This window comes from Myiozetetes cayanensis, unplaced genomic scaffold (assembly GCF_022539395.1).
Source record: "Myiozetetes cayanensis isolate MyiCay16 unplaced genomic scaffold, myiCay2020 scf14, whole genome shotgun sequence".
Taxonomy (NCBI): Eukaryota; Metazoa; Chordata; class Aves; order Passeriformes; family Tyrannidae; genus Myiozetetes; species Myiozetetes cayanensis.
The window spans coordinates 19,571,380-19,595,790 of record NW_026087048.1 but is presented as its reverse complement, the minus strand read 5'-3'; the positions used below and the strand labels follow the sequence as shown (position 1 = coordinate 19,595,790).

At 57.0% G+C, this 24,411-nt stretch overlaps 2 protein-coding genes across 9 annotated transcripts in view; one reads left to right on the top strand and one right to left on the bottom strand.

The window, feature by feature from the left end:
• Positions 1-13,729, bottom strand: part of CORO2B (coronin 2B) — a 36,066-nt gene extending 22,337 nt beyond the window's left edge. The window contains 1 exon segment of the mRNA XM_050309543.1: positions 13,502-13,729. Within this exon segment, the coding sequence (XP_050165500.1) occupies positions 13,502-13,516 (15 nt within the window). The 5' untranslated portion in view covers positions 13,517-13,729.
• Positions 13,730-13,904: 175 nt separating this feature from the next.
• The window catches only part of ITGA11 (integrin subunit alpha 11), a 63,109-nt gene continuing 52,602 nt past the window's right edge, over positions 13,905-24,411 (top strand). Inside the window, exons 1-4 of one of the 8 annotated variants that reach the window (XM_050309506.1) lie at positions 13,905-14,003; positions 14,534-15,813; positions 16,496-18,917; positions 22,785-22,920. The gene's annotated coding sequence lies outside the window, so the exon portion shown is untranslated. Of the gene's footprint in view, positions 14,004-14,166; positions 15,814-16,364; positions 18,918-22,784; positions 22,921-24,411 lie in introns of those variants that run through there. The other 7 variants (XM_050309511.1, XM_050309509.1, XM_050309508.1 and 4 more) reach the window with 7 other exon arrangements.

The following is a 24,411-nucleotide window of genomic DNA, read 5'->3' as shown; positions in this document are numbered from 1 at the left end:
CACACAGCCCTGGAGGTGGGAAAAGCCCTCCTGTGCCAGGCAAGGAGCTCCATGTCCTGGCTCTGCAGAATTCCTTTGTATCTGACTCTGTCCCTGCTCCTCTGGGAAAGCAGAGGTGGGAGAGGATGGCCAGGAGCGATGGAGGGTGGTTATCCAGAGATTTCCCGAGTGGAAAAGGGCTGGATGAAGGCAGTGACAGGGAGGAGCAGCCACAGCTCGGAGCAGGGAAAGGATTTTCCTCCCCCAGGGGAAGCTCCTGTGTGTGCAGGTTGGGAAGAGCTGACTTCCCTCTTTTCCCCATCTATCCCAGGAGCTGCAAGATTCCATCACACCCCACAGGGATGGCACAGGAGCAAGAAATGGAGGTGTCAGCAGGGCAGGATGAGGAGCAGAACATCCCTGAGGCAGCAGGGAGGGCAGAGCTGCTCCTGCCTCTGGCAGGGGGGGAATAAAGCCTTAAAGAGGTGGGGCCAGGCCTGGTTTTACAGCTGGAGGATCAATCTCATTGGAAATACAATCAAAACCCTTCTGATCCTGCGGGGTTTTTTCCAGGATGTGGGACTGGAAGCCACCCCCAGCCCCACAGGGATCTGAGCCCAGCACACACACAGATCCCCCAGGGAGAGCTCTGCCCTCATCCCCTGGGAACAGCACTTCCATCTGCCTGGCAAAAAAAGAGAAAAGGAGCCCAGCAGCAAACACTCAGCCCCTCTTTGGAGGCTTTCTGAGCTGTTGGCAGCTCCAGCTTTGCTGACCAGCAGCAGCAGGGCCCGGCTCTTGTCTCAATGTGTTGGTTTTTTAAAAGCATCTTTTCAAGCATCGGGAGCCTTGGCAACAGCAGGAGGGAGGGAGAGCCCGTGCAGGGAGCTCCGGGCACAGGAATGGGCAGTGCCCCAGCCCAGCAGGCTGTGTAATCCCCCCCAAAATCTGCACGGCCTATATATAGCCCCGATTAATCTGCCTCAACCATCAGAGCTTTCAGAGAAATTAATTTCTGCTTTCACCTGCAGCCAACAGGCATTTGGAGGGGTGAAAATCAAATCCCCCCCCTCCCCAGCCCTTTCTCCTCGGCTCTGTGCCCTCCCCCAGCAGTGTGACAGGGGGGGTGGCACCTCCAGCAGCTCTTTAGGGGTTGCCACGAGGGCACATCCCACATCCCGTGGCCTGGGAGGGGTTTGTAGTGGGAACCCAGAGCTCCTGCATTGTGACTTGTCTGACTTTGTGCTCTGCCCATGGTTATGGTTGACCAGAAAAAAAAAAAAAGGTATTTGCATGAAAAAAATGCATTGGGAAAAGGAAATCCAACACTCATTATTTCGCCTCGAAAATCTGGGCCTTTCAGGAGGCTCTCCAGGAGACAGAGCCTTTCCAAAATCACGTTATTCCCTTTTTTTTTTTTTTTCTTGCCTCCCTCCTGGCACGGACCGAGGTTCTGACAAACATTCCCCATCTGGGGCTTTGCAGAGAAACTCAAGGCACGGTTTTGTGCGAAGAAAAGCAAAGACAGCTGAAACCCACCCCCCTTTCTGCCCCTGTGCCCCCTTCCCACCCCCCTGTGCTAGGGGTTGTTTTCCCTCCCTCTGGAGCCCCTGCCCATCCCTGGCAGCCGCCGGGGAGAAGTTATTTTCCATCAGAAAGGTCAGCAGTGCTCCAGTTTGACATTTCAAGTATCAATTGGTCATTAAGGCAACGAAGTGTTTAACGACCCGGCGAAAAACAAGAGCTGTTTTTCCGGAGATGGATTCACTGGGAGGGAGCAGGGGCTGCCCGGTCCCTCTGCCCTTGCCCAGGGACACCCTCAGCTCCCTCGTGCAGAGAGCAGGGAAGAAAACGCTAAAATAGCTCATCAGGGCTTATTTTAGAGGAAAAACTCACCCCCAGCCTCGCTGCTGTGCCCCGACCCTGAACACGCTCCACACTCCAGGGCAGAGCCACCGTCCCAAAGTCCCTGCGAGGTGGGCACAGCTCTACCCCGGGTTTAGGAGCCTCATGGATTAAACCCCTTCCCAAGGGACGTGGTAAATACTGGCCATGGATTTTTAGGGCAAGCCAGAGGCTGAGCCTGGGCTGGGATGAGCAGGGCCGTGTCCAGAGCCTAAACCCGTGCTGGCAAAGAGCAAAACGCTGGCCCTGCAATCAGGGAGCCCCTGCAAAGCCACAGCCCGGCCACAAAGCTGAGAGTTTTTTCCCTCTGAGGGGGAAAAGCAGGAGCAGGAGCTGGCAGAGCCTGAGGCAGGACAGGACGGCATCACCTCAAAACAGCATCACCCCAAAATGGGATCACCCCAAAACAGCATCCACCACCACCGCATCACCCCAAACAGCATCACCCCAAAATGGGATCACTCCAAAACAGCATCATCCACTACTGCATCACCCCAAACAGCATCACCCACCACTGCATCACCCCAAACAGCATCACCCACCACCGCATCACCCCAAACAGCAGCAGCCCAGACATGTCGTGCCCAGGCTGCCCTGGACACAGGGGGTGTGCTCAGCCGTGCCCAGTGGGCTGAGCAGGGATGTGGGATTTCTGCCGCTGGAATCCAGCCCCTAAAGCCAAGCTCGAAACGAAACAGCTATATTTTGATAAGAGAGCCAGCACTGCCAAAATTAGTCATCAAATGCTTATTGTTCCATGCACATTAGATTAGAGCCAAACAAATGCTGATTTTAATCTCCCCAGCTCTCTAATGCTCTGATGCTTCTCAATTCAACCTTGAAAACGGCTTTTGTTCCCATTAATGGCTTTCACGCTAACGAGGCTCCCGAAGATCGAACACTTCGGCCCATGGGGTCCTTGGTTTCCACGCCGAGAGCATCACCCGTGGGCACCGCGCCCCGAGCCGGGTGTAAAGCCCGAGCCAGCCTCCAGACCGAGCCGAGAGGGGTAAATTAGTGGGTTCTCTTTGTGCCAAGCGACTGGGAGAGCAGGGCCAGCCCTGGCTCGCTCGTCCTGCCGTTCCTAAGGCTCCGTCTGTCCCAGGCTCATTAAGATGCCCAGCGCGGACACTCACCAGGCTGCCGTGCTTGCTCCCCAGCACGTTAGACTTGTGCAGGTCCCTCATTGACTCGACAAGAGCTCTGTGCAGAGAGGGAAAGCAAAAACATTCAATTCACCACCCCGGCAGGCCGAGAGAAAACACACAAACCCTTTCCTGCTCCTCCCGCGGGGCAGGAGCCGTCCCACACCGGGATGTTCCCGGGGGAATTCCTGCAGGAGCCGAGCACGAGGCTGAGCCCCCGAGCCAGCTCCTCCTCCCCGTTTGGGGTGATCGCGCATCGCCGCCGACCTTCTTCTAGAGAACAGAGTGATCCACACCAACAGCCGCTTTAAATTAACAGGGCGGCGTCAGGTGGGAGATCGGGAAGGAATTCCTGGCTGGGAGGGTGGGCAGGCCCTGGCACAGGTTGCCCAGAGAAGCTGTGGCTGCCTCTGGATCCCTGGAAGTGTCCAAGTCCAGGATGGATGAACTTGGAGCCGCCTGGGACAGTGGAAGGTTGTCCCTGCCCGTGGCAAGGGGTTGGAAAGGGATAATATTTAAGGTCCCTTCCACCCAAACCACTCTGGGATTCCAGGAAGTCTTTTCTGCTCCTGAGAGCACCGGCAATGGAAGTATTTACGTCCCAGGCCCATTACCTGACTCACACACAATTAACTGCTCGTTAACCTGCCCAGCACCCCCGGGAGCAGCCCGAGGTGTCAAACAGCACCTCTCCCTCACGCGGGTTTGCTGTGAGTCAGCTCCTTTGTGCGCTGCCATGGAGAAAACTCCTCAGCTGGAGCGTTTGCAAAGCTTTCTATTCTGGAATTTGTGTTTCTCCCCAAGAAGCCTCGACCTGACCTTTGAGAAACGGTGGTTTGTGTGAAATCGGGCACGGGCTGATGGACAGGGATTGTTCAGGTGTTCCCAGGGGCAGGAAGGGGTGTCAGGCAGAGCCCACACACCCACATGGGCTGACAACGTGCTGCAGCACTCAGGGATGGGGATCAGAGCCCCCAGACCGTGTCCTGGCGGCCTGAGAAGGTCACAGGGACTGGGGGAACAAGGATTTTCTTAGTTGCACACAGGGTCAGTTCAGGATTAGACGCTGACCACTAAAAATATGGGTATTTTTGAGACAAAACCTGCCCATCCCCCTGCAGATAAGGGCGTGGACAATGAGGGATAAAGCTCCCCATTAGGGCTCCCTGCAGCCACTGTGGTTTGGATGGCTCTGAGTTATGCTCCAAGATAACATCAGTGGTGTTGGGCCCTCCTCCAGCTCCCAGACCTCATCCAGCCCTCAAACTTCACCCATATCCCAGACCTCCTCCATCTCCCAGAGCTCCTCCATCTCCCAGAACTCCTCCATCTCCCAGAACTCCTCCAGCTCCCAGAACTCCTCCAGCTCCCAGAACTCCTCCAGCTCCCAGAGCTCCTCCATCTCCCAGAACTCCTCCATCTCCCAGAACTCCTCCAGCTCCCAGAGCTCCTCCAGCTCCCACCACCACCAGAGCACAGAAGCTCAGAGGATGGGGATGGAGACAGCTCTGCTCCCCCCCAGAAAAAAAAATGTCCTGCTTGGGAAGAAGCTTCTTTTCCTGGTGCTGCCATGGGTTTGACCTCCAAACCCTCAAAGCTGCTGAAGCAACTGCATCATTTTGGCTTTACTGGCCCTGGGGCACTGTGCCCTTGGCTGTCCCTGCCAGATGATGCCACACAAGGCAGGAGGAGGTGCCAGCAGCCCCCTGTTCCCTCGGGGAGGGGAGAGGTGACTCAGCCATGCAGGGAGAGGGTTTTCCTGCTCCCATCTCCCCCACTCCAGCTCCCTTTTCCCATTTTCCCACGGATGAGGTGCTGGGGTGCCTGTCCCGGGGCTCGTGCCTGTTCACACCACTGATGACAGACCCCATTCCCACCATCCCCACACACCCACAGCCCTCAGAGCAGGGGAGGGCCTCTCTGGAGACCCAAATCCCACAGCAAAACTCCTGTTTTCCTGGTTTCCTCCATATGGATGCGGCTGGCTGATGGCACAAACAGCTGGAGCAGCAGAGGGAGCGGCTCCAACTCTGCACCCACCACAGGAAACACCTTCAGGCTCCAATAAACACCGGAATAAAGGCACTGAGAGGGGCCTCAAGAAAGGAGGCTGTTCCTACAAAGCACTGTCCCATTCCCAGCCCCTCCATCCCCCAGCACGGGGAGCCCCGAGGTGGGATTGTTGGCAGGCCCCCTTCACTTTGGGAAAGCCACTGGTCCTTAGTGCACAGACAAGGAGGAGATGCAGGGACAGCTTGGGAAGAGCAGTTGGCTTTGCAGATCTTCAGGATTAATCCCATTAGCACGGTCAGAACAAAGCACAAAGGACAGATGAATGTTTCTGAAGCTGTTTCTGCCAGCTGAGTTTGTTCCAGCCCGGAAGAAAGTCACTGGGATTTCCCTGGAGTTCAACTTTTCAAGGATTTCTCCTTTCTAGAGACCCCTGACGGCCTGGGAAGGGTCTCTCTTCTTCCCAGGGCAGTGGGAAAAAGGTACCAAGCGAGGCCAGATGTCTCCTCCCCATCTCCCCTCGACCACGGGGCTGCTTCCCAGGCACTTCCCATGTCCCACAGACACCATGGACCGCCTGGAATGATGCAAAAACCAGTCCTGGCACTCACAGAGCCCCATTCTGGACCATTTTTCCCTCCAGGAGAACCTTCTGGGGGAGGCAAATCAAACCTCTCGTGGGTCTGTGTGCTGAGAAGAAACTCAAATCTCATTCTCATCAATAAACCCTGTAAACAAGCACAGTTTTCCTCCCACTCTGTTTCCCAGCTCCTTCCCACCCTGGGGAAGCCAGAGGAAACATCCTGATGGAGCACAAAGCGTTTCTGGCCCCTGGAGCTGCCCTGGGTCACTGGCCACAGCATTTCACCCTCCTCCAGCTTCTTGGAATAATGTTTCCTTGAGGGAAAAAAAACCTTATGTGCTTTTTCTCAACTTGAGGGGGTTTTAGGGAAGCCTGAGAGGGGGAAAAGTCTCTTTTCCAGTGTTGACACAAGTGTGTGACCGAGCCAGAGGCTCATCCATGAGAGTTATTTCATATCCCATCACACATCCTGGGCTCCAACGGGTTTTTCCAGCCAGGATCCGGCAGTTTGGAGCAGAATGAACGGGGCTGTTTGTATTCCAAGAGAACACCTCCAGTGGGAGAATGCCATCAATCCGAAAATCATCTGCTTTTTAGCTGTGAAGAGGGGAAAAGCCTCATGTGGGGTAAGAAAGGGCTGGAGGTCATGAGGAGAAAGGGGGGAAGAAATTCCTTGGGGAGATGCTGGGTGAGTGAGGGTAAAAAAATTGGGAGATAAAGCCTGCTGGGAGTACTCCCATTGTTCCTTTTGGGATAGCTTGAAAAATAAACCCTTCCACGCCCCAGCTTTTGCACGGGACACGAACCACAGAACCTTATTTATCCTGGCAAACAGGGTAACAAGCAGGGCTTTGAGTCCTTGAGGGAACAGCTCTCCCTCACTCGCTGTTTTCCACCCAAAACACTCAAAATGTTCCTGGGAATGAGCACCCTGGGGTGCTCCACAGAGCAGGGGAGGGCATCCCACAGGAAGCTCCTTTCCCATCCCAGCCCATCACTCCTGGACAGCTCCCAAAAACCACCAGGGTGTTTTGGAAGCTCATCCCAGCTGGAGGTAAAACTCTTCCAAGAGAGATGAAGCGAAGAGAAAAGACCAAAAAAGAAACAAATAGCAGAAGAAGCAAAACAAACATTCTCCAGCAAATATTCCGGGCTCCAGGACCCCGTTTCCCGGCCAGAGCCGGGGTGGGTGAAGGTCACAGGACGGCTGGGTCGGGATGAGGGAGGCACTGACCCCCGCCTCTGCCAGCCCACCCCGTGCCCTCCAGGGAGCCAGAGCCAGGACAAGCCCTGCCTTGTGCTCCAGCTCCTGGGAGAAGGGAAACATCCATAGAAACCCAATGGAGCCTTGTTATTCCGGCACAAAGAGCACCGGGAGCTGGAGCGGGAGCGGCCGCGATGTCACCCCCCCCCGCCCCGGGATGTGCCTCAAATCTGACCTTTTCCCTGTTTTTCCTTGTGTTTCAGCTCTGGAATTGGGGTTTTTTGCACTTCATAGGAGGGCAGCACAGGCAGCTCTCTTTGCCAGAGGTTGGAGAGATCCAAGGTGGAGCTGTGATTCCTTGGGAAGGGCCAGAGCCAGCGTCCCACAGGCTGGGCCCGCACGGGATGCTCGGCCGTGGTCAACGTTCCTGTAGATTATTCCTGCTTTTTCATCATTTGCTTAAAGGACTCAGCATTTCCACAGGGACTGAGTATTCCGTGGATCTGATGAACAGAGGGATTTTTGGGATACAAGGTCAAATTTTGGGAGGAGGAGAGCCGTGGCAGCTGCTGCACCGCTCCTGATAACAAGCGCTCTCCTGGCCGTGCTGCCAGAGAAATCTGGGATTTTTGAGAGAGGGATTCCTGGGAGAGGGGCTGTGGATGGCAGACCCCCACCCTGGGCACGGCACCACATCCCTGGGCCGTTCCCATCCCTCTCCAGCCCCCGGGATCCCTCGGGGTGGGGCTCTCACCTGCCCTGCTCTGCTCCGCGGGCTGGGCGGGTGCTCCGGACACCCCGGGATGGACGTGGAGCTCAGGGAATAGTGGGTGCTCCTCGAGCCTGGAAGAAAGGGAGACCCTCTGGTTACAGCAGCACCTCTGCCACCTGCCCCAAGCCCCAGCAGGGGCAAACCCTGATCCTCGGGGTCAGCAGGGTGGGGTGCAGCCACCAGTGCCAGGGATAACGCTCCTGGTGGGATTAGGATTAGCTCCTGCTCACCCCCCTCCGTCATTCCCAGCCTCCAGAGGCTCTGGGAGCTGGCAGCAGGCACAGCCATGGGATCATGGCAGCACAGCTGGCACAGAGGGGCAGGATGTGGCCCCATCCCTCTGGAGCCCCCAGGCACCGAGGGCAGCCGGAGCTGGGCCCGTGCCCGGCACAGAGGTCACTTATTCTCCGGGAATTGAGAGCAGCCATTGTCCTGGGGGACAGCAGGGATGCTCCAGGGAGAAGGGCTGGGCTGGCCATGGCTGCACAGGGACCCTCACCCAGGAATCAGTGATGGATCAGGCTTTGCCAACAGCTCCAGCACCCAAACTCCCGGGAATGCCAGAATCCCAGAACGGTTTGGGTTGGAAGGGACCTTAAAGCTCAGCCATGTCCATGGGCAGGGACACCTTCCACCAGCCCAGGTTGCTCCAAGTCCCATCCAACCTGGCTTTGGACACTTCCAGGGATGGGCCATCAGTCCTTTATGTCATTCCCATTCCCAAAACAGCAGGAACTCTGTGGCAGTGATCCCCTGTCCCAGACACACCCACGGGCACATCCCCATCACAGCCCCACAGCTCCCCTGGCAGCACCACAGGGATTCTGGGCTGGAGCACAGCTATTCCCAACCCTCCCGTGCAGGAGGTGGGAGAGGATTTTCCACAAGGCCCAACAGCTTGTTGGAGGGATTTGCACAGCAGGTGGAAGAAACCACCACCCTGAGAGGGGAAAATCCAGGTCTGACTCCCGTTGGGATGATGGGGGATGAGATTGGCACCCAGCCAGTGCCTTGCAGACAGACAGACCTCCCAGCCCAGGGCTGAGCTTCCTGGGCTGTGCTTTCCATGGGCATGGAACAGGCTGGAAATTCCCATTGTTGGTGCAGGGGGGTGGTTGTCCCCCTCCCTGCTCCAGGATTCCATGGTTCCCACCACACGGGATCCACAGCAGGACCCCACTGTGGGCTCAGAGCTGGTGGGTTTATCCCAAATGCCTCGCTCTCTGCAGCTCAAACCCCACCTTGGCAGCTCTGGCACAGCCTCTCCCGGGCAGTTTTGCTCCCAGAGCTTTTCCCAGCTGGAGGCTGGAGCTCCTCAGCCCAACCCTGGCGCTGCCAGCAGCTCTGCCAGGAACAAAGGAGCGCGGGATTTCTGGGAGCTGAGCTTGGCACCGCTCCCCTCCCGGCCAGGGATTCCCAGATTTGGGGGGGACAGAGCAGCTGGCTCCATCCTGCCACGTTTGGGTAATTATCACTGACTCAGAGGCAGGAATCTGGGATTGGGAGCTCTCAGCGAGCTGGGAATGAATTGGACTATTCATCATCTGATAAAATTGCCATGAAAAGGAGCAGGGGGGGCGGGGGTGACCCCTCCTTGCAGGGGATGAATTACAGGGCCTGCTGGCCACAGCCAGGCCCCATTAACACACCCCATTAATGCTGCTTTGAATCCCAATTAAAACTCATTAAAGAGCCCTGGGCCGGACAAGTTGCCTTTGATGAGGAATATTCCTTGAAACGGGGAGCTGCCATTTTCAGACTCAAAGCAGCCCCTTATCCTCATCCCAACCCCCAGCAACCCCACCAGAGCTGGAGATCACCCTGCTGGAGACAAGGGGGCTTGTTCTGTGCTCCGTGAACAACCCACCACTGACCGGTTTGTTCCATCCCCATCCAGCTGGGAAGCGACAGCACCTCCCTGGCTCTGCCCAGCTGTGGCACCAGGACCTGCAGCCAGCACAGGGGCTGCAAAGCAGCTCCTCCAGAGGAGCCCCCAGCCCTGCACACCTGCCCCCAGCCCATCCCAAGGGCACAGTCACTTGATTTTATACAATCACTTCCATTTTACACAATCACTTGATTTTGCACAATCACTTCTGTTTTACACCATTATTATTTCTTTATGGTCAATCTCTGCCTGGGCAGCCCAAACCAGTGGGGCTTTTCCAGCTGCCACGTCACTGAATCCCAACTAAAAATACATGGATTTCAAGGCCTAAGGAGGCAGAAAACTTCTCCCTCTCCCACTGGGAAGAGCACCTGCCCATTGTCACACAGAGCAACCAGCCCAGGTTGCTCCAAGTCCCATCCAACCTGGCCTTGGACACTTCCAGGGATCCAGGGACAGCCACAGCTTCTCTGGGCAACCTGTGCCAGGGCCTGCCCACCCTCCCAGCCAGGAATTCCTTCCCAATATCCCATCTATCCCTGCCCTCTGGCAGTGGGAAGCCATTCCCTGTGTCCTATCCCTCCATCCCTTGTCCCCAGTCCCTCTCCAGCTCTCCTGGAGCCCCTTTAGGCCCTGAAGGTGTTTGGAGTTGGTTCCCAAACATCAGAGCACACACAGTGCTCCATGAAATTCACTTTGTAGAAGACTTGACCCGTTATTTCCCTGGAACTCCAGCCAGTCCACGCTGCCCAATCTGATTTCTGCAAAGCCCTTTTCCCCTGATGACACAGCCCAGTGCCTGCAATCAATATCTGACTGATTGAACCACCATCAGCTTTTCCATGGGTCAGCATCTGCCTCGGCCACTCTAAACCTGCCCTTCCCAAGGTGCCAGAGGACATCGTGATTTCCCACCAGGAATGTCCCGGTGCTTCCAAAAGCCCACCCACTGCCAGGGGCTGCTTCCAAAGCCCCCAGGGGGCTTTGGAAGCAGCCCCTGGCAGTGGGTGGGAGCTGGGAGCACCACGGATTTCTGCCTTGCCAAAACACACCCTGAGCTGAGGGTAAATTTGCCCAGCCCTTCCCTGACCACACGACTCCCACTGGGCATCCCCAGCCACCCCGTTACCACTTTGCTGGCAGGTGAATGTCCTTCCTCCTGCTCCTTCTGTTGTCCATCCCATGACCCTCATCCCTCTTCCCTCTCAGCCTGGCTCCCTGCTCCCCCTGCTCCCCAGGGCACAGCAGAGTTTTCCAGGGTGAGGAATTACCCCCTGACCCCCCCAGCCATGGAGGAACTCCTGGAATTGGGCTGGGTTGCAGTTTCCAAAGCACAGAGACCAAACCTGACCCCAGGCTCTTGCAGGATCAGGGGATGGAGCTGTCCCTGATTCCAGCAGCACCTTCCCAGCTGGAGGCTTTGCCAGGCAGAGCTGGAGTGGCCATGCCATGGCATCCATGCCAGGCCAGGGAGGCAGAATTTGGGCAGCTCCCAGAGCGTGGGCTCTGCCTGCATTTCAGCTGCTCCATCTCCAGCCTATTTATAACCTCCCCAAACTCTCCCGGGTTCCAAACTCCTCCAAAAAGCTGGGATCTGGGATGTGCTGCGGCTGCTTGGGCTCCTTCCCGTGGGAGGGAAGGGGGTGGCTTGGGACAGGGATGGAACCAGCTCGTTTCACATGCTGACAGCAGATATTCCAGCCCCCTCCTTGCCTTTCCACATCCCCCCACATCCCAGGAAAAGCTCCTTGCAGCCCTGATGCCTCAGGAAGGCTCTGCCTGGCTTTAGGCCCCTGCACCCTGTTTTCAAATGGATTTTCCTCTCAGGATGACTGAGGAATATTTACAAAGCCTGGAAAAGCCTGGCCAGGGCTGCTGTTTCCAGCACTGCGTGGGAAGCTGCTGCAGGAACACCCCCAACAGTCCCTGACAGCACTGGGAGCTCTGGCCTTTACTGGTTTTGTCAGACTGGGCAGGATGGAGACTCCCCAGGTCCCCTGGGGCTCCCCCCTGGGAAAATCCAGGCAATTCCCAGGCTCCAAATCCCACCATGCCCCCCAGCTTTGGATCACCAGACCCTTCCCTGAACCCCCACCTCGCACAGACTCCTGACAGCCCCAACCCCCAGGAAAAGCATCTCCTCTCCCTCACGTGCTTGTGCCACTTTGTTTTTCCTCTCCACACCAGCCTGGGCCACAGGGAAGTGACTGAAGGACATGTTCCCCACCTCTGGGGCTGGGGTTTGGGCCCCAATGTGGCTGGAAAGATCCTGGCACTGATGCTCTGCCAGGTCAGGAACCTACTCTGGGGCTTTCAGTCCACATTGCAGGAGATAAAATCCATAGGGTGTGTTAGAGCTTTACATTGATCTGATGAAAGCAAATGATGTGCTTTCATCACAGGACTTCCTATTTTTGCACCTCCATTCCTTGAAAATTACCAGCAGGGTCCTTCCCCCTCCTCCTGCAGGTGCTTCCCCGGTAGCCCTGCAGCCTTTTCCCAAGGCAGCTCCGAATAAATCTGTTCACACCCAGAACAAACCTGTTAATGAGCTCTACAAATTCACCAGCCTGGCTTCCAACTGTGGCCCTGCACGGGGGCTTTGTGGCTCTTTCCTCCTAGTTGCAGTTGGTTTTAAACCCAGTTTGAGCTCTGCCCATCAGCCCCTCTCTCAGCACCCAGAATTGCTGGAAACACACTTTTCCTGGAGCAGGGAAGTTGGTGGGTCTGGCAGGGGCAGGAAAATACCCAACCACAAAGGCCAGCTCTGGTGAGAGCCCAGAAAGAGCTGAGGGGGCAAAACACAAGTTATTTGCCAAGGAAAAAGATGGGAGAGAGGGATTTCTCCTCATTTTCACTGGGGTATTTTGGACATTCCCAACATTCCCTGCTGCAGGTCCCCTCCTGCCAGCAGAGCAGTGGTTTTGGGGGGCAAGCACAGCTCCCAGTGCCCTGCTGGAGCATGGAACACCTCAGGGACACAGGGCAAGGCCGTGGGTGTGGGACAGGCAGGACCAGCTCTGCTCCCACGGTCCCAGGGCTCCCACAGGATGCAGGTGGCCCCTTTCCCTCCAGACTCTGTCATGTCACCCCGAATCCAGCAGGATTTTGGGTGCTCTGGGCCACAACCTGGACCTGCTGCTGGATGGGGAGTGGGAGGGGATGAACTCGACTCCCGGCCTCGAGGGCTCGTGGGGATGGGGAGGAACGGGCACCAGTCCTCGGCAAGCACAGCCCTCCCTGCGCCGCAGGAATCCGGGAGAGCCGCGGGGCTGAGCCCGCAGCCAGAGCGCGGCTTTGGGGGGCTCCACGTCCCCCCAGCCCCTCTGCTCTGCTCGGGGTGAGCCCGCTCAGCCGCCACCGACCCTCTTCCACCCTGAACCCCCCCGTCTCGCTCCTTAATCCCCCCCAGCACCATTCCCGAGGTTCCCCCCCCCTCTCCCAGCCAAGCCGGCAGCCACCTGTAGAGGTCTGGGCAGCATCTGCCGAGCGGAAAGCGGCTTAGAGCGGGGTCCCCCCGGGGGATGCTCGGCCCGGGGGGGGCGGTGCTCGACCTCCGAGGGGGTGCTCGACCCTCGGGGGATGCCCGGGCCGGGTGGGGGATGCTCGGTTTGGGGGGATGTCCGGCTCACGGGGGATGCTCGGCCCGCGGGGTTGCTCAGTCTGGGGGGGATGCTCAATTTGGGGGATGCTCGGGCTGGGGGATGCCTCAGCCCCCGGGGGATGCTCGGACCGGCAGCAGGGTGGGTGCTCAGCCCCCGGGGGGGTGCTCGGCCCGGCCGGCCGCCCTCTCCAAGGGTTAAAACTGCAGCAGAGCTGCGGGGCTGGAGCGGCCGCTGGAGCGGGAGGGGCGAGGGGACAATAAAATCCATTAAACCAGAGAAATAAAAAGCAGGACGCTCGGGCCGGGGAGGGGGAAGGGGAAGAGGTCGGGCGGGCCCCGCTCGCTCCGCAGCCCCCGGTCGGCACCTTGCGGGGCGCGGGGGGCGGAGGGGGGGCAGGTCGGTGTCCTTACCTTGGTGACAGTCATGCGGGTGGCGCGGAGGGGCGAGCGCTCCGCGGGCGCGGGGAGGGGGGGCGCGGGATGCGCGGAGCGGGGAAAAATAACAGCCAGGGGAGGAGAGGGATGAGGAGCAGGATGAGGAGGAGGGCGAGCAGGAGGAGGAGGCCGGGCCGGGGTGTTCCCCGCACCGAGCGCGGAGCGCAGCGCAGTCCGCGCCCGGCCGGTGTCGGCGCGGCGGGGCGGTGATGTCACCGGAGCCGCCTCCCGCGGGGAGGGGGGACGGCCCACGAGGGGGGGTCCGGGGGGGGAGAACGGCCGCTTTAACCCTTTGCCGGCCCCAAATCCCCCGGCCCGGGGCACCTGCGCCCAGCGCAGAGGGATGCGGGGATGCACGGAGGGCAGGACGGCCCGAGCTCAGCGCGTCCCGCAGCGCGTCCCGCAGCGCAGCAGCCACCGGGGTCCCCAGGAGGAACGCACGGGGAGGGTGAAGCGCTCCCGGCTCCCCAGCGATGAAGTAAATGCGGGTTTCTGGGCGCCGGGCTGCGGCGCAGCTCTGCAGGGGCACCGGCACATGGCACAGGGCGGGGCAGCGGCTTTTTGGGTGCCGGGGATGAACTGCAGGGCCCGCGCCTCGCTGGCCACCACCCCCCGGCCGGGCATCCCGGAGGGGCAGGAAATCATGGAATGGCTCGGGCGGGAAGGGACATTAAAGATCATCTCGTTCCCACCCCCTGCCACTGGCACGGACACCTTCCACTAGCCCAGGTTGCTCCAGCCTGGCCTTGGACACTTCCAGGGATGGGGAATATGTTCCATATATATTTATATAACCCACATATGTTTATCTCTGCCATGTACCTTTATCTATTCCATGTACATTTATTTATTCCATGTATAGTTATCTATTCCATGTACATTTTCCTATTCCATGTATATTTGTATATTCCACGTGTATTCCAGGGTCCTGTAGCATCCAGAACCATCCACCCGTGTCCTTGTTTACCTTCACATATAAAATCATTTCTTTTTCCCCTCCTGTTATAGATGGTGACAAGTGACAACACCAGAGCCCGGTGCTGTGTCCCAGAGCTGTGTCTGCCGTGTCCCAGAGCTGTCAGCTCCATTTTCCAGGCCAGTGCAGGGTGGCCCAGACTGGAGGTGGCACTCAGGGTTACTCAGGGCTCTGATGTTCCCCCGTGAGCTCAGGTACCTCCACAGTCCGGGCCTGAACAGCTGCCACAAAGTCACTGCTGTGAGAAAAAAATCTGCGTATTTTTATCCCCCTTCCTCTTCCAGCACTGAGAAAAATCACCCTCCTGATGGTCCTGACTCAAAATAAATCCAGGAACCTAATTTAATAAAATGAGTAGTGCAGGGTACCAGGAGACACCAGAGCATCCCTGGCCTGTATCACTTTGCACATCCTCACACCAGCCACAGACCAGGAATTTTCCCACCTATTTAAAGATCTTCATTCTTGGAGATTGAGAGAATAAATACTTAGAAAAAAAATAGCACTCTAGCTCCTTGTCTCCTGGTTACCTGGGAATGAAAGCAGCAGGATGCAGCCCAGGCCCAGAATCATCCAGCCATTAGGCTGGACGTTGCACCAACTTACTTATTTTATCATTGCTGAATTAAAAAGCCTCGAGGTCAACACCAAATGCATTTCCAATTCCCCTTAAAGAAAAGCCCTGCCAATAAACAAAGGATTTCCTTTTTTATAAGGAGATTATGCAGCCAAGACTCTGATGATGAAAGATTAGTTTTATTCCAGCGCTGAGCCTCCCAGTAAAACCACAGTGGGGCTGACGATGAGGGAGCTGTAAAACCCTCTGCTCACTGATATTCTCCTAAAAATCCACTATTTTTAAAGCTAAACCATGTGAGCTGGGCTGGAGACTGTGAGAAAGGTTAATGCAATTAACGGAGGGCTAATGACATCAGCCAGCAGGAGAAGCCACCTCTAAATCCCGAAGCACCCAGCGGTGACCTTTTCCCAACAAAACCCCATTTCCCGGGAGCTGGTGGAGAGAGCAGGAGGATCAGTGTGGACAGAGGTGATGCTTAAAATGAAACAGAGCTGGGGAGGTGACTGAGACAGGGCACACTGAGGCCCAGAGGAGCCAGAGGAGGAGAATCCAGGTTGCTCCAAAGCCTTGGAGGAGCCGCCGTGTCCCGGCTGCCGTGGCTCGTGGGGTGAAGAGTCAGAGCCTGGATCCCACTGAGCCTCCTGCACTGTCTGGAGCTGCTGGAATTAATTAGCACCAATTAACTGATGGAAACAACTCGCTTGGAGCTGTGAACTGGGACAGCTGGAGGAGGTAGGGCGGGAAGGGAAAGGCTGGGGAGGGGCTCTCAGGCTCTACTCCTGCTGATGGAGGGATCCGGATTTTCCATAGTGTGGTAAATCCCAGCGCCCCCCAAGCCCCAAATGCTGCTGGGGGGAGATCAGAAATGTTGGGAAAGGGGCTGGGATCCCCTCTGGGGAGCAGGGAAAGCAGTGGGAGCCTGTGTAGCCCCCAGCCAGCCCTTGCCAGGCAGCAGTGGGATGCTGGGGAATCTGGTGAGATTTGGGAGTGATGGGGAAGCTGCACAGTGGCCCTGCCAAGTGTGGGGCAATTCCCTGTCCTGAGGGAATTCCTGTGCCATGGCCAGGATAACAGCTCACCTTGTTGCACCAGTGCAGCACAGCAACTCCAAATCCCCCAGTTTGGGGCAGACTGGGCAGGAGTTTATTATGATTTGGATCCAAACTAAGGCAGTGACAGATCCCAGGGGTTTGTGACTGGGGTTTGGCTCTGAAGGTTTGTTGGGACCCCACTCAAGCCCCAGACTGGATTTGCCCTCCAAGGGGGCTCAGATGGGGCTTTACTGGGGTTGTGTTCCCAGGATCCTCCTGCAGCTCCCAGGAAAGGGAGGTGCTCAGCACCAGCAAAGGGTTAAAGGAGTTAAAATCTGCTGGCACGGTGCAGGATCCATGTCCTGCGTTCTGGCCTCTTCCAGCTGGAGCTGCCTCTCCATCGGCACCAGACATCCCTGCAAATCCATCAGCACCGCAGATCCTGCATCCCCACCAGCACCAGATATTCCTGCGTCTCCATCAGCTCGATCAGCAGCATTCCCGCATCCATGGAGAGGGTGGAGTGGTCCCCCGGCTCTCTGGAATGTGTCTGCCACGGCGCAGGAGGATGCCTGTGGGGTGGCTGACGGGAATACTCCAGCGGGACTGGATCCGCGCAGCCCCGTTCCCTGCACGGGGGGATGCGGAGCAGAGCCCTGGCTGGAGGGAGCCGGGATTCCCTCTGGAATGTCCCGGGAGATGGTGAGAGCGGGTCAGGGTGGGAGCGGAGCATCCACGGAGGGCGTGGGGCCCGGCGGGCGCCGGGAGCGCGCTGGGGGTGGCTCGGGCTCCCTCTCCCGGCTCTGCCGGGGTACAATTGAGCGTAAATCCTTGCGAGTGGGAAGCTCCCGGGCCTGCGAGCTCCCTCGGCTGCAGGGGATGGCGCGGGGACACGATGGAGGGCAGCGGGGTCCCGGGGGACACGCGTGGCAGCGTGGATCCCTTGGGATGAGCACAGCTCCTGCGGGACACGGGCAGGGGGGTGCTCAGGAATCTGGGCCGGGTTTAAGAACCAAACCCCTTCCAAACCCGGGCTGGGGGTCCCCTGTGCCCCCTCCACCTCCCACCTCGCAGCATCCAGAGCCCACGCGCGGACAAGGGCTGTGTTTCCCTCCGCCCTCATCCCACGCCTCTGTTGTCCGTGTCCCATTCCCCGGCGCTGCCGAGCGGGAGGAAGGAGCTGCTGCCCGGGTGGACGCGAGGAATTAAAGCGAGTCATGGGGAACAGTGGACCCTGCCGGGCTGGCAGGGGCTGTGGGAAGAGCAGAGCCCGTGGGGTCCGTGTCCAGGAGGCTGGGGGCACATGGAGAGCTGCAGATCCACGGCCCCAGCACAAGGAATGCTCCTGGGAAAGAGATTGCCCAATCCATCCCGAATCCAAGCTGGAGAGACTTCACATGGCCCAACCCATCCCCAGTCAGAGCTGCAGAGGCTTCATCAGCCCCTTACTCACCACTTGGCTTCCCGAGCTACCCAGGCTGAGCTGGTTACACCAGTTTAACCCTTCACTTGCTGGAACTCTTGGAAAGAGCCTGGCTGGGCTCGTGGAGAGCAGCACTGTGGAGAGCAACAACGAGGCCCTGCTGTGACCCGTGACTGCCGTGTCACCACATGGGTCTGGGGTGCTCCATCCAAGCTGCTGGCCAAGGCATTGCTCCAAAGGCCACGATGGTTGGCTCTGGGGGTGCAGCTCAGGCACCAGATCTGCTGCTCCAGGGGTTTGCTGGATGGTGGGAGGTGGGAATGCTCCGTGAGTGGGGCTGGCTGGGCTGTGTTAGCCCCACAGGGCTGGAGGGACGGGCCATGGCCACGCTGCCACCAGCTGAGGTGGTCCCAGTGCTGCCAGAGGTGGTGGCCCCACTGTTGCCTCCTGTGGTGATCCCAGTGCTGACACTGGGTGTGGTTATCCCGATGTTTTTCCTTCAGATGGGTGATCCCAGTGCTGCCATTGGACATGGTGGTGCCAGTGTGGACAGGGTGGTCCCAGAGCTGCCATCAGGGGTGGTGGCCCCGAGGCTGCAGCCAGAGGCAGGTGGAACAGCTCTTTCCAGTCCTCCAGGCCCTGCTCCTCCTCAGTGCCATTGTTCCCTCTGAAATGAAGGATGTGGGGTCTCCTCCCTTGGCAGAACTTCATTCCTAAGGACAGACCCCCTGAGCTGCTCCCTGGGCCCATCCAGGCCGGTGCCACCCTCAGAGCCTCCTGGCCCTGCCCTGCTGCAGTGGGGTGGCCAGAGCTGAGCACAGAAATTGCAGAGCCACAAACACAGCGTGGATCCTCCTCCCGGCCTGGGCACTCCTGGGTTATCCCAGAGCTGCTGCAGCTGCGAATTATACGGAGGCTCATGTTTGGATTTCGTGGCAGATAATTTATAGAGAAGCCCAGGGACAGATTTTCACCCCCTTTGATGAAGGTTCATCTGGAATAACAATACTTGGTAGGACCTGGCTCTGGACCTCACTGACAGCCCAAGCCCTCCGACTTGAAAGCAAGATGTTTCCACTTAAAGACAGTGTCAGCAAGAACCATCTCCCTCTCACTGCCTCTCCTGCTCGTCCCTCTGCCATCATCTGGTTCCCATTAGCCCTGGACAAGGTCCCGTTCTGCTCAGGGAAATAGGAGGGGACTTGGAGCCACTTCTACTCACTGCAAGTATGAATTGAATGTGGTGCACAAATGAAAATGCAACGAGAGCCGACATGTGAAGGGAATCGGAGCCATGGCAGCTCCTGCCGGTGCAAAATCACTTCCAAGGGCACGGGAGATGGAGGGTGGGAGCTGAGGTTCCCAGTGTGCCCAGTCCCCAGGTGAGCACCAGGACTGGCAGCAGTGACCCCTGGCGAGGGGGAAGGGTGGGTTTGGGGGACAAGCCCAGCTTGGTTAGGCTGGATCAGGGCCAGGCTGGGGCTCCTCCACACTCACTGGGAGTGGAGGGACCCGAATTTCTCTCCTGGCATCCATCACCTTCTCCCTCCAGCAGGAAGCTGCTGTTTTCTCCAGCAAGGAGCAGGGAGAAAAAGCAAGCAAGAGGGAGCCTCTCAACACCAGCCACTTCAATCCAGCCCCTTCTTGTGGTTTGCTGTTTACACAGCTCCTGTTTGGAGCCAGCAGAGCTGGAGCTGCCAATTTGATAGGATGGGATGGATGGGAATCGCTTGGGAGAGGAGGAGGGAGAGGAAGCAGCCCCCACGTCACAGGCTGCAGCAAGGCAAGACAGTCAGAGATGTTTAGATCCTGGTGTTGGTGTGTTCTGGGGAGATAAAGAAGAAATATTGTGGGTTTGAGTGTTCCAGGCCAGGTTGGGCAGGGCTTGGAGCAACCTGGGCTAGTGGGAGGTGTCCCTGCCCATGGAGGGGGGGTGGAATAAGATGAGCTTTAAGATCCCTTCCAGCCCAAAGCATTCAGTGATTTCTGTGATCTGTGTGTATAAACACAAATATTTATATTGTGCCTATTCCAGCTTCCTTATTTTCTGCCCATTCAGATTTTTTTTGGTGGGAAAGCAGAGGGAGGAGCATCGGATGGGGTGGGAGGAGAAGCTGGAGTGGCTCTGCTGGAAGAAGATGAACCTGTGGGATCCCAGGGCAGCTCTGAGCCTAAAGCCTGCTAGGAGAGGTTTAAATGAGTGATGAGGGGGAAAATCCAAGGTGATCATAAAAACCCTTTGGAATCCAGCTGGGCTGAGGTGAGAAACCTCCATGTGTGGGTGGCTCTGTTCTGTCACCGTCCCCCAAAGCCACCCCCCCATCCTCCAACCCCAGGGAGAGTGGGGCTCCCACCATGGGCTGAGTGTGATGGCAACCCCCTGTGCATTCTCCTGCAAAACTCCTCTCTGCTTCCAGTGCCAATGGATAAAGCACAAGGGACCAGAGGGATAAACTGGGACCAATTATTGGGTTAAAACCAAGCCCCGAGGTCCAGGTGGGAGATGTTCCCAACCTGGCAGTGTTTGGGCTCTGTGGACCTCACAAGCTGTGGATGCACCTGAGGAGGTTCCCAGAGTGTTAAATACTGTCCCCTTCAGGGAGAGGTGCTGATGGACACAGGGAGGAGCAGCAGGAGGGGTGGGGTGGGCAGTGTGGAGTCTCCTGGCTGGCATCCCAGTTGAGCCCCTGAATCATTTTCCATCCCTGCTCAGCCTGGGGCTTCCTGGCCGAGCCACCACTGCCCAGACAGGTGTGGATATGGCTTTCTGTTTAAATGGAGCCCAGATTGAAGGCTGCACCACGTCCCACGTGCCGGGGAAAAGCACACGCTGAGTGTGCAAAGCTGGAGGAGCCGGTGGCAGGTCGGAAAGTGGCCGGAGCGGGGCATGGAAAAGGGGCTCTGTTTGAAGCACAGCATCCTGGCAGGAGTCCTGGGCGGTGGGAAGCCAGCCCAGGGAATTTGAGAAGGGTTTTCCATGGCTGGATCCGCTGTCAGATGGATGTGTTTGGCAGTTGCCTCCCCCATGCATTTTAAAGGCAAACCCGACACTTTTGGCCCACTTGCTCTTTTTCCCCTTCCCGGCACGAGCAGCCCCAGCCCCCCCCCCCTTCCCTCTGGGCTCAGGGGCACCTCTGGGGTGGGCAGAGAGACCAGGGCCCCTCAGCCTCTCCTGCTGGCCCTCGGGATCCACCCCAGCATTTTGGGGGGCTGATCCCATGATCCACCCACAGTCTGGGGGGCTGACCCCAGGACTGAGGGGGCTGAACTCAGGATCCACCCCAGCATTTTGGGGGCTGATCCCAGAGCTCACTGCAGCATTTTCTGGGGGCTGATCCCATGACCCTGCCATGATTTTGGGAGGTTGATCCCAGAGCTCACCCCAGTATTTTAGGGGTTGATCCCAGGATCCCCCAGCATTTTCTGGCTCTTTGACCCCCTCCACAGTGCCAGAAGCTCTCCCAGCCCACCCACCCTCACATGCTGCACGTTTTGTGCAGGTCTGGGGGATTTTCTGGCAAATATCAGCCAGGTCCCTTTGGAAAGGTGGGTTTGGAGCTGGAGCTGCTTCCATGGGTGGCTCAGGCTGGGAGCACAGCAGGCACGGGGGGCACCTCTTGGCTCTCCTGGAGCTGGAATCTGCCCCAGAGAGACCCCAAGGTGGTTCTGCCCCTTTTCCCACCCCAAGGAAGTTTTGTCCCAGCTGGATCTGTGTCTCTGTGGGAAGCAGGTTGTGTTGGAGGACTCTCCCCATGCCTGGGAGGTTTGTCCCGTGGGTGAGTCCTGCTCTCATGTGCATTTTCTGGGAGAGAGGGGCCCAAGGGCTGTGACAGGGAGTGAATTCCATGGAAAAGATCAGTAAATTCGTTGTGTATAAACCAGCTCTGTCAGTCTCTGCTTGAAGATTTCCCCAAAGCTGGGATGGATGCTCAGAAGGTTCCAGGGAAACCTCAGTCAGGTCCCTTCCCATCCTTGAAGGAGGTTGAAAACCAGAGGGAGAGGGACTTTTTGTGTGGGTGGATGATGAGAGGGCAAGGAGGAATGGCTGGGAACTGGAAGGTGAGAGGTTTAGGTGAAGACTTGGGGAACCTGGGCCAGTGGGAGGTGTCCCTGGGTTGGTACAGGGGGAATTCCCACAGTTTCCTTTCCAGTGAGTTCCCCCAGGAGGAGCAGCAGGGGGGGCACAGTGCTTATTTTTCAGGTGTTTTGTGTTTTCCTGTGGTGGGGAAAGAAGAAACCTCGGGAAAAGCAGCAGCAAGGTTGTTTTTATCTGCCTGAGGACGTGCACATGGGGAGGAGGGAGGGAGCTGAAGTGGCAAAACATGGAAATTTGGGGGCTGGGGGCCTCCCCAGGTGCTTTGGGGGGGGCAATTGTGCTGATAACTGGGTGTTGTCTGTGTAGCTGCAGCAGGGGCTGTGTTAGAAGGTCCTGGATTGGGATGGGAATCCTCAATCCTAAATCCTCAACAGCTTCCCAGCAGTGCCAGTGGATGTTCAGGGGGTCTGGGGCACAGGCTGCCTGCCCTGCACTGGGGATTTTGGGCATGAAAATGCAATTTTAATCTCAATCCTGGGCCATCCTTTGCAGGATGGGGGGGTTGGACAAGGCTGGCCCTCCAAAACCCAACTGCTGCCACCTTCACCCAGCACTCCCAGCCCTGAGCAAGGAGGGAAATAAAACACCTGGAGGAGGAGAAAATCCTTTCCCTTGGGTTCCAGAGCAGCCCCTAAAATGCCAGAAATATCTGCAAAATTAATTTTTTGGGGTGTCCCAGCTTTGTTTTGTCCTTCCCCCAGCCTGGGGAGGTCTGGCTGCCAAAGCAGAGGCTGCATCAAAGCCCTTCCCCTTCGCTCCAGACCCATCAAACATCAGGAAAGGTGATGAAAAGGAGCTGTGGGAAAGGGTGTGAGGTGAAAAACACCATCAAATATTCCCCTTCCATAAATCCCTGGGGCTGGGACTGGCTGCCAAGGGCCCAAGAGGAGAAACAACTGCAGCAGTGCTGGTGGGATTTTTCCAGCAGGAGGAGGATTTAGAGCCCCCCTGGATGGTTTTCAGGTGGGAATGGGTAGCTCAGAAACACCAAAGGAGAGGAATGGGTTTGCTGCCATAAATCCCTTAACAATCCATCCTGACTCCAGAGCCACACAGGCTTGGCCAGGAGGTTTTTGGGGTTTTTTTTTACATGATGGGAGTGTGGAAAAGAAGTTGAAATAGTGATTTTTTTCCTTTTTTTTTTTTTTTGCAGCCTGTGGTGATGGGGATAGCAGGAGCTGGAGGGATCCAGGTGGTCCATGGAAGGAGCTGAAGGATGAAATATCCCCTTTGATCCTGACTGGCTCTGGGTGTCTGGGAAGATCTGAAGGATAAAATACCCAAGCAAGGTATGGGATGGGATTTTGGGGGGAAGGCTCCTCAGCCTTTGGCCCAGGAACCAGCTCTGGTGTTTCTGGCACAGACCTGACCCCCAGGGACCTTCTCCCTTGGGTGGGTGTCCCATCTAGGCAGGGATTGACAAAGCCAGGCTTAGCCTGCTCCCTGATACCCAGCAGTCTCCAACCAGTATTTGTGTGACATTCCCGATGGTGCTGAGGGAAAAAGCACCTTTTAAAGGATCTGGGCAGGGGGTGAAGTGTCCAGAGGTTTCATGATGTCATTAGAGAGGTTTTTTTTCCCCTTCTCCAACAATAAACAAGGAGATTTGGGCCTGGCTTCCCTTTCCCTGAGCACCTGCACCACTTCCAGCAGGGGAAAAAACATGTGTTTTCCCAGCAGTCTGGCCTGGAGGAAAACTGGCTGCAAAGTGATGTATTTTTCTAGTTACAGTTTGCAAAACTGTATTTATTTAGGATTTTTTTTTCCCCCCTCCTAAATTACTAAATATAACCTCCTGGAGCCAGGAGTGGGAGGGTTCCTGCTCCAGGGTGGGAGGGAGCAGCTGTGGAGGAGCAGGAGGAAGGGGAAAGTCTGGTTTAATGTGGATTGTGGGTGGGGAAAGTTGTCTTTATTTGTTACCAGCTCAATTAAAAGGAAGCAAAGGGGATCCTCCTGAATTCTCACTTGGAGCTGAGGGTCCCTCCCAGCCCCATCCTGCTGGAAAAAAGCTGTCTGGAAAGCGCAGAGGGCATGGAAATAATTAAACCTTCAGGTTTATAGGATGTTTTCAAGCTCTTTAAAATCTCTAATTACCAAAAGATGTCGAGAGCTGCAAAAAAGACCTGCAGGGTTGTACCGAGGAGCAGCTCGAGTGGGATGGGAGAAGGGACAGAGGAGGATGTGGGGCACTGATCCCTTGGGATTTGGGAGCTCTGGCAGATGGGATGTGCTGATCAGAACCTCAGATGAGCCCCCAGGCTGGGATGCTCAGCTGGGTTTCCTCCCACCCTGGTGTTGGAAGGGGTGCCTCGATCCGTCACACTTGACTCCAGCACAAATGTGGGATGCAGATGGCACGGGAACACCCCCTTGTCCACTGGAAGATCTGAAAGGAGCTTCCTGGCAGATGGATCTGGGGTGGGAAGGGGCTCATTTACCACAGAACCTTTGGAACGCCGCGATTTTTGTTAACTAGGAGAGCAAAGTAGGACTCCTGTTTGCATCCCTCTGATTTCCTTCTGATGCCCAAATCCCTCTGGGATGGCTTTTGTCCATGGTGAGGAGCATTAGGGGTGCCTGTGCCCACCAGTAAACCCCATTCCTGAATGCCACCTCCACTTTCAGATCCCTGCAGGAATGGTGACTCCACCACTGCCCTGAGCAGCCTCTTCCAGTGCTGGACAGCCCTTCCCATGTGGAAATTTTTCCTGATATCCAATCCAACCCTCCCCTGGTGCAACCTGAGGCTGTTTCCTCTTGGTGCTGGGGTTTAGTTTGAT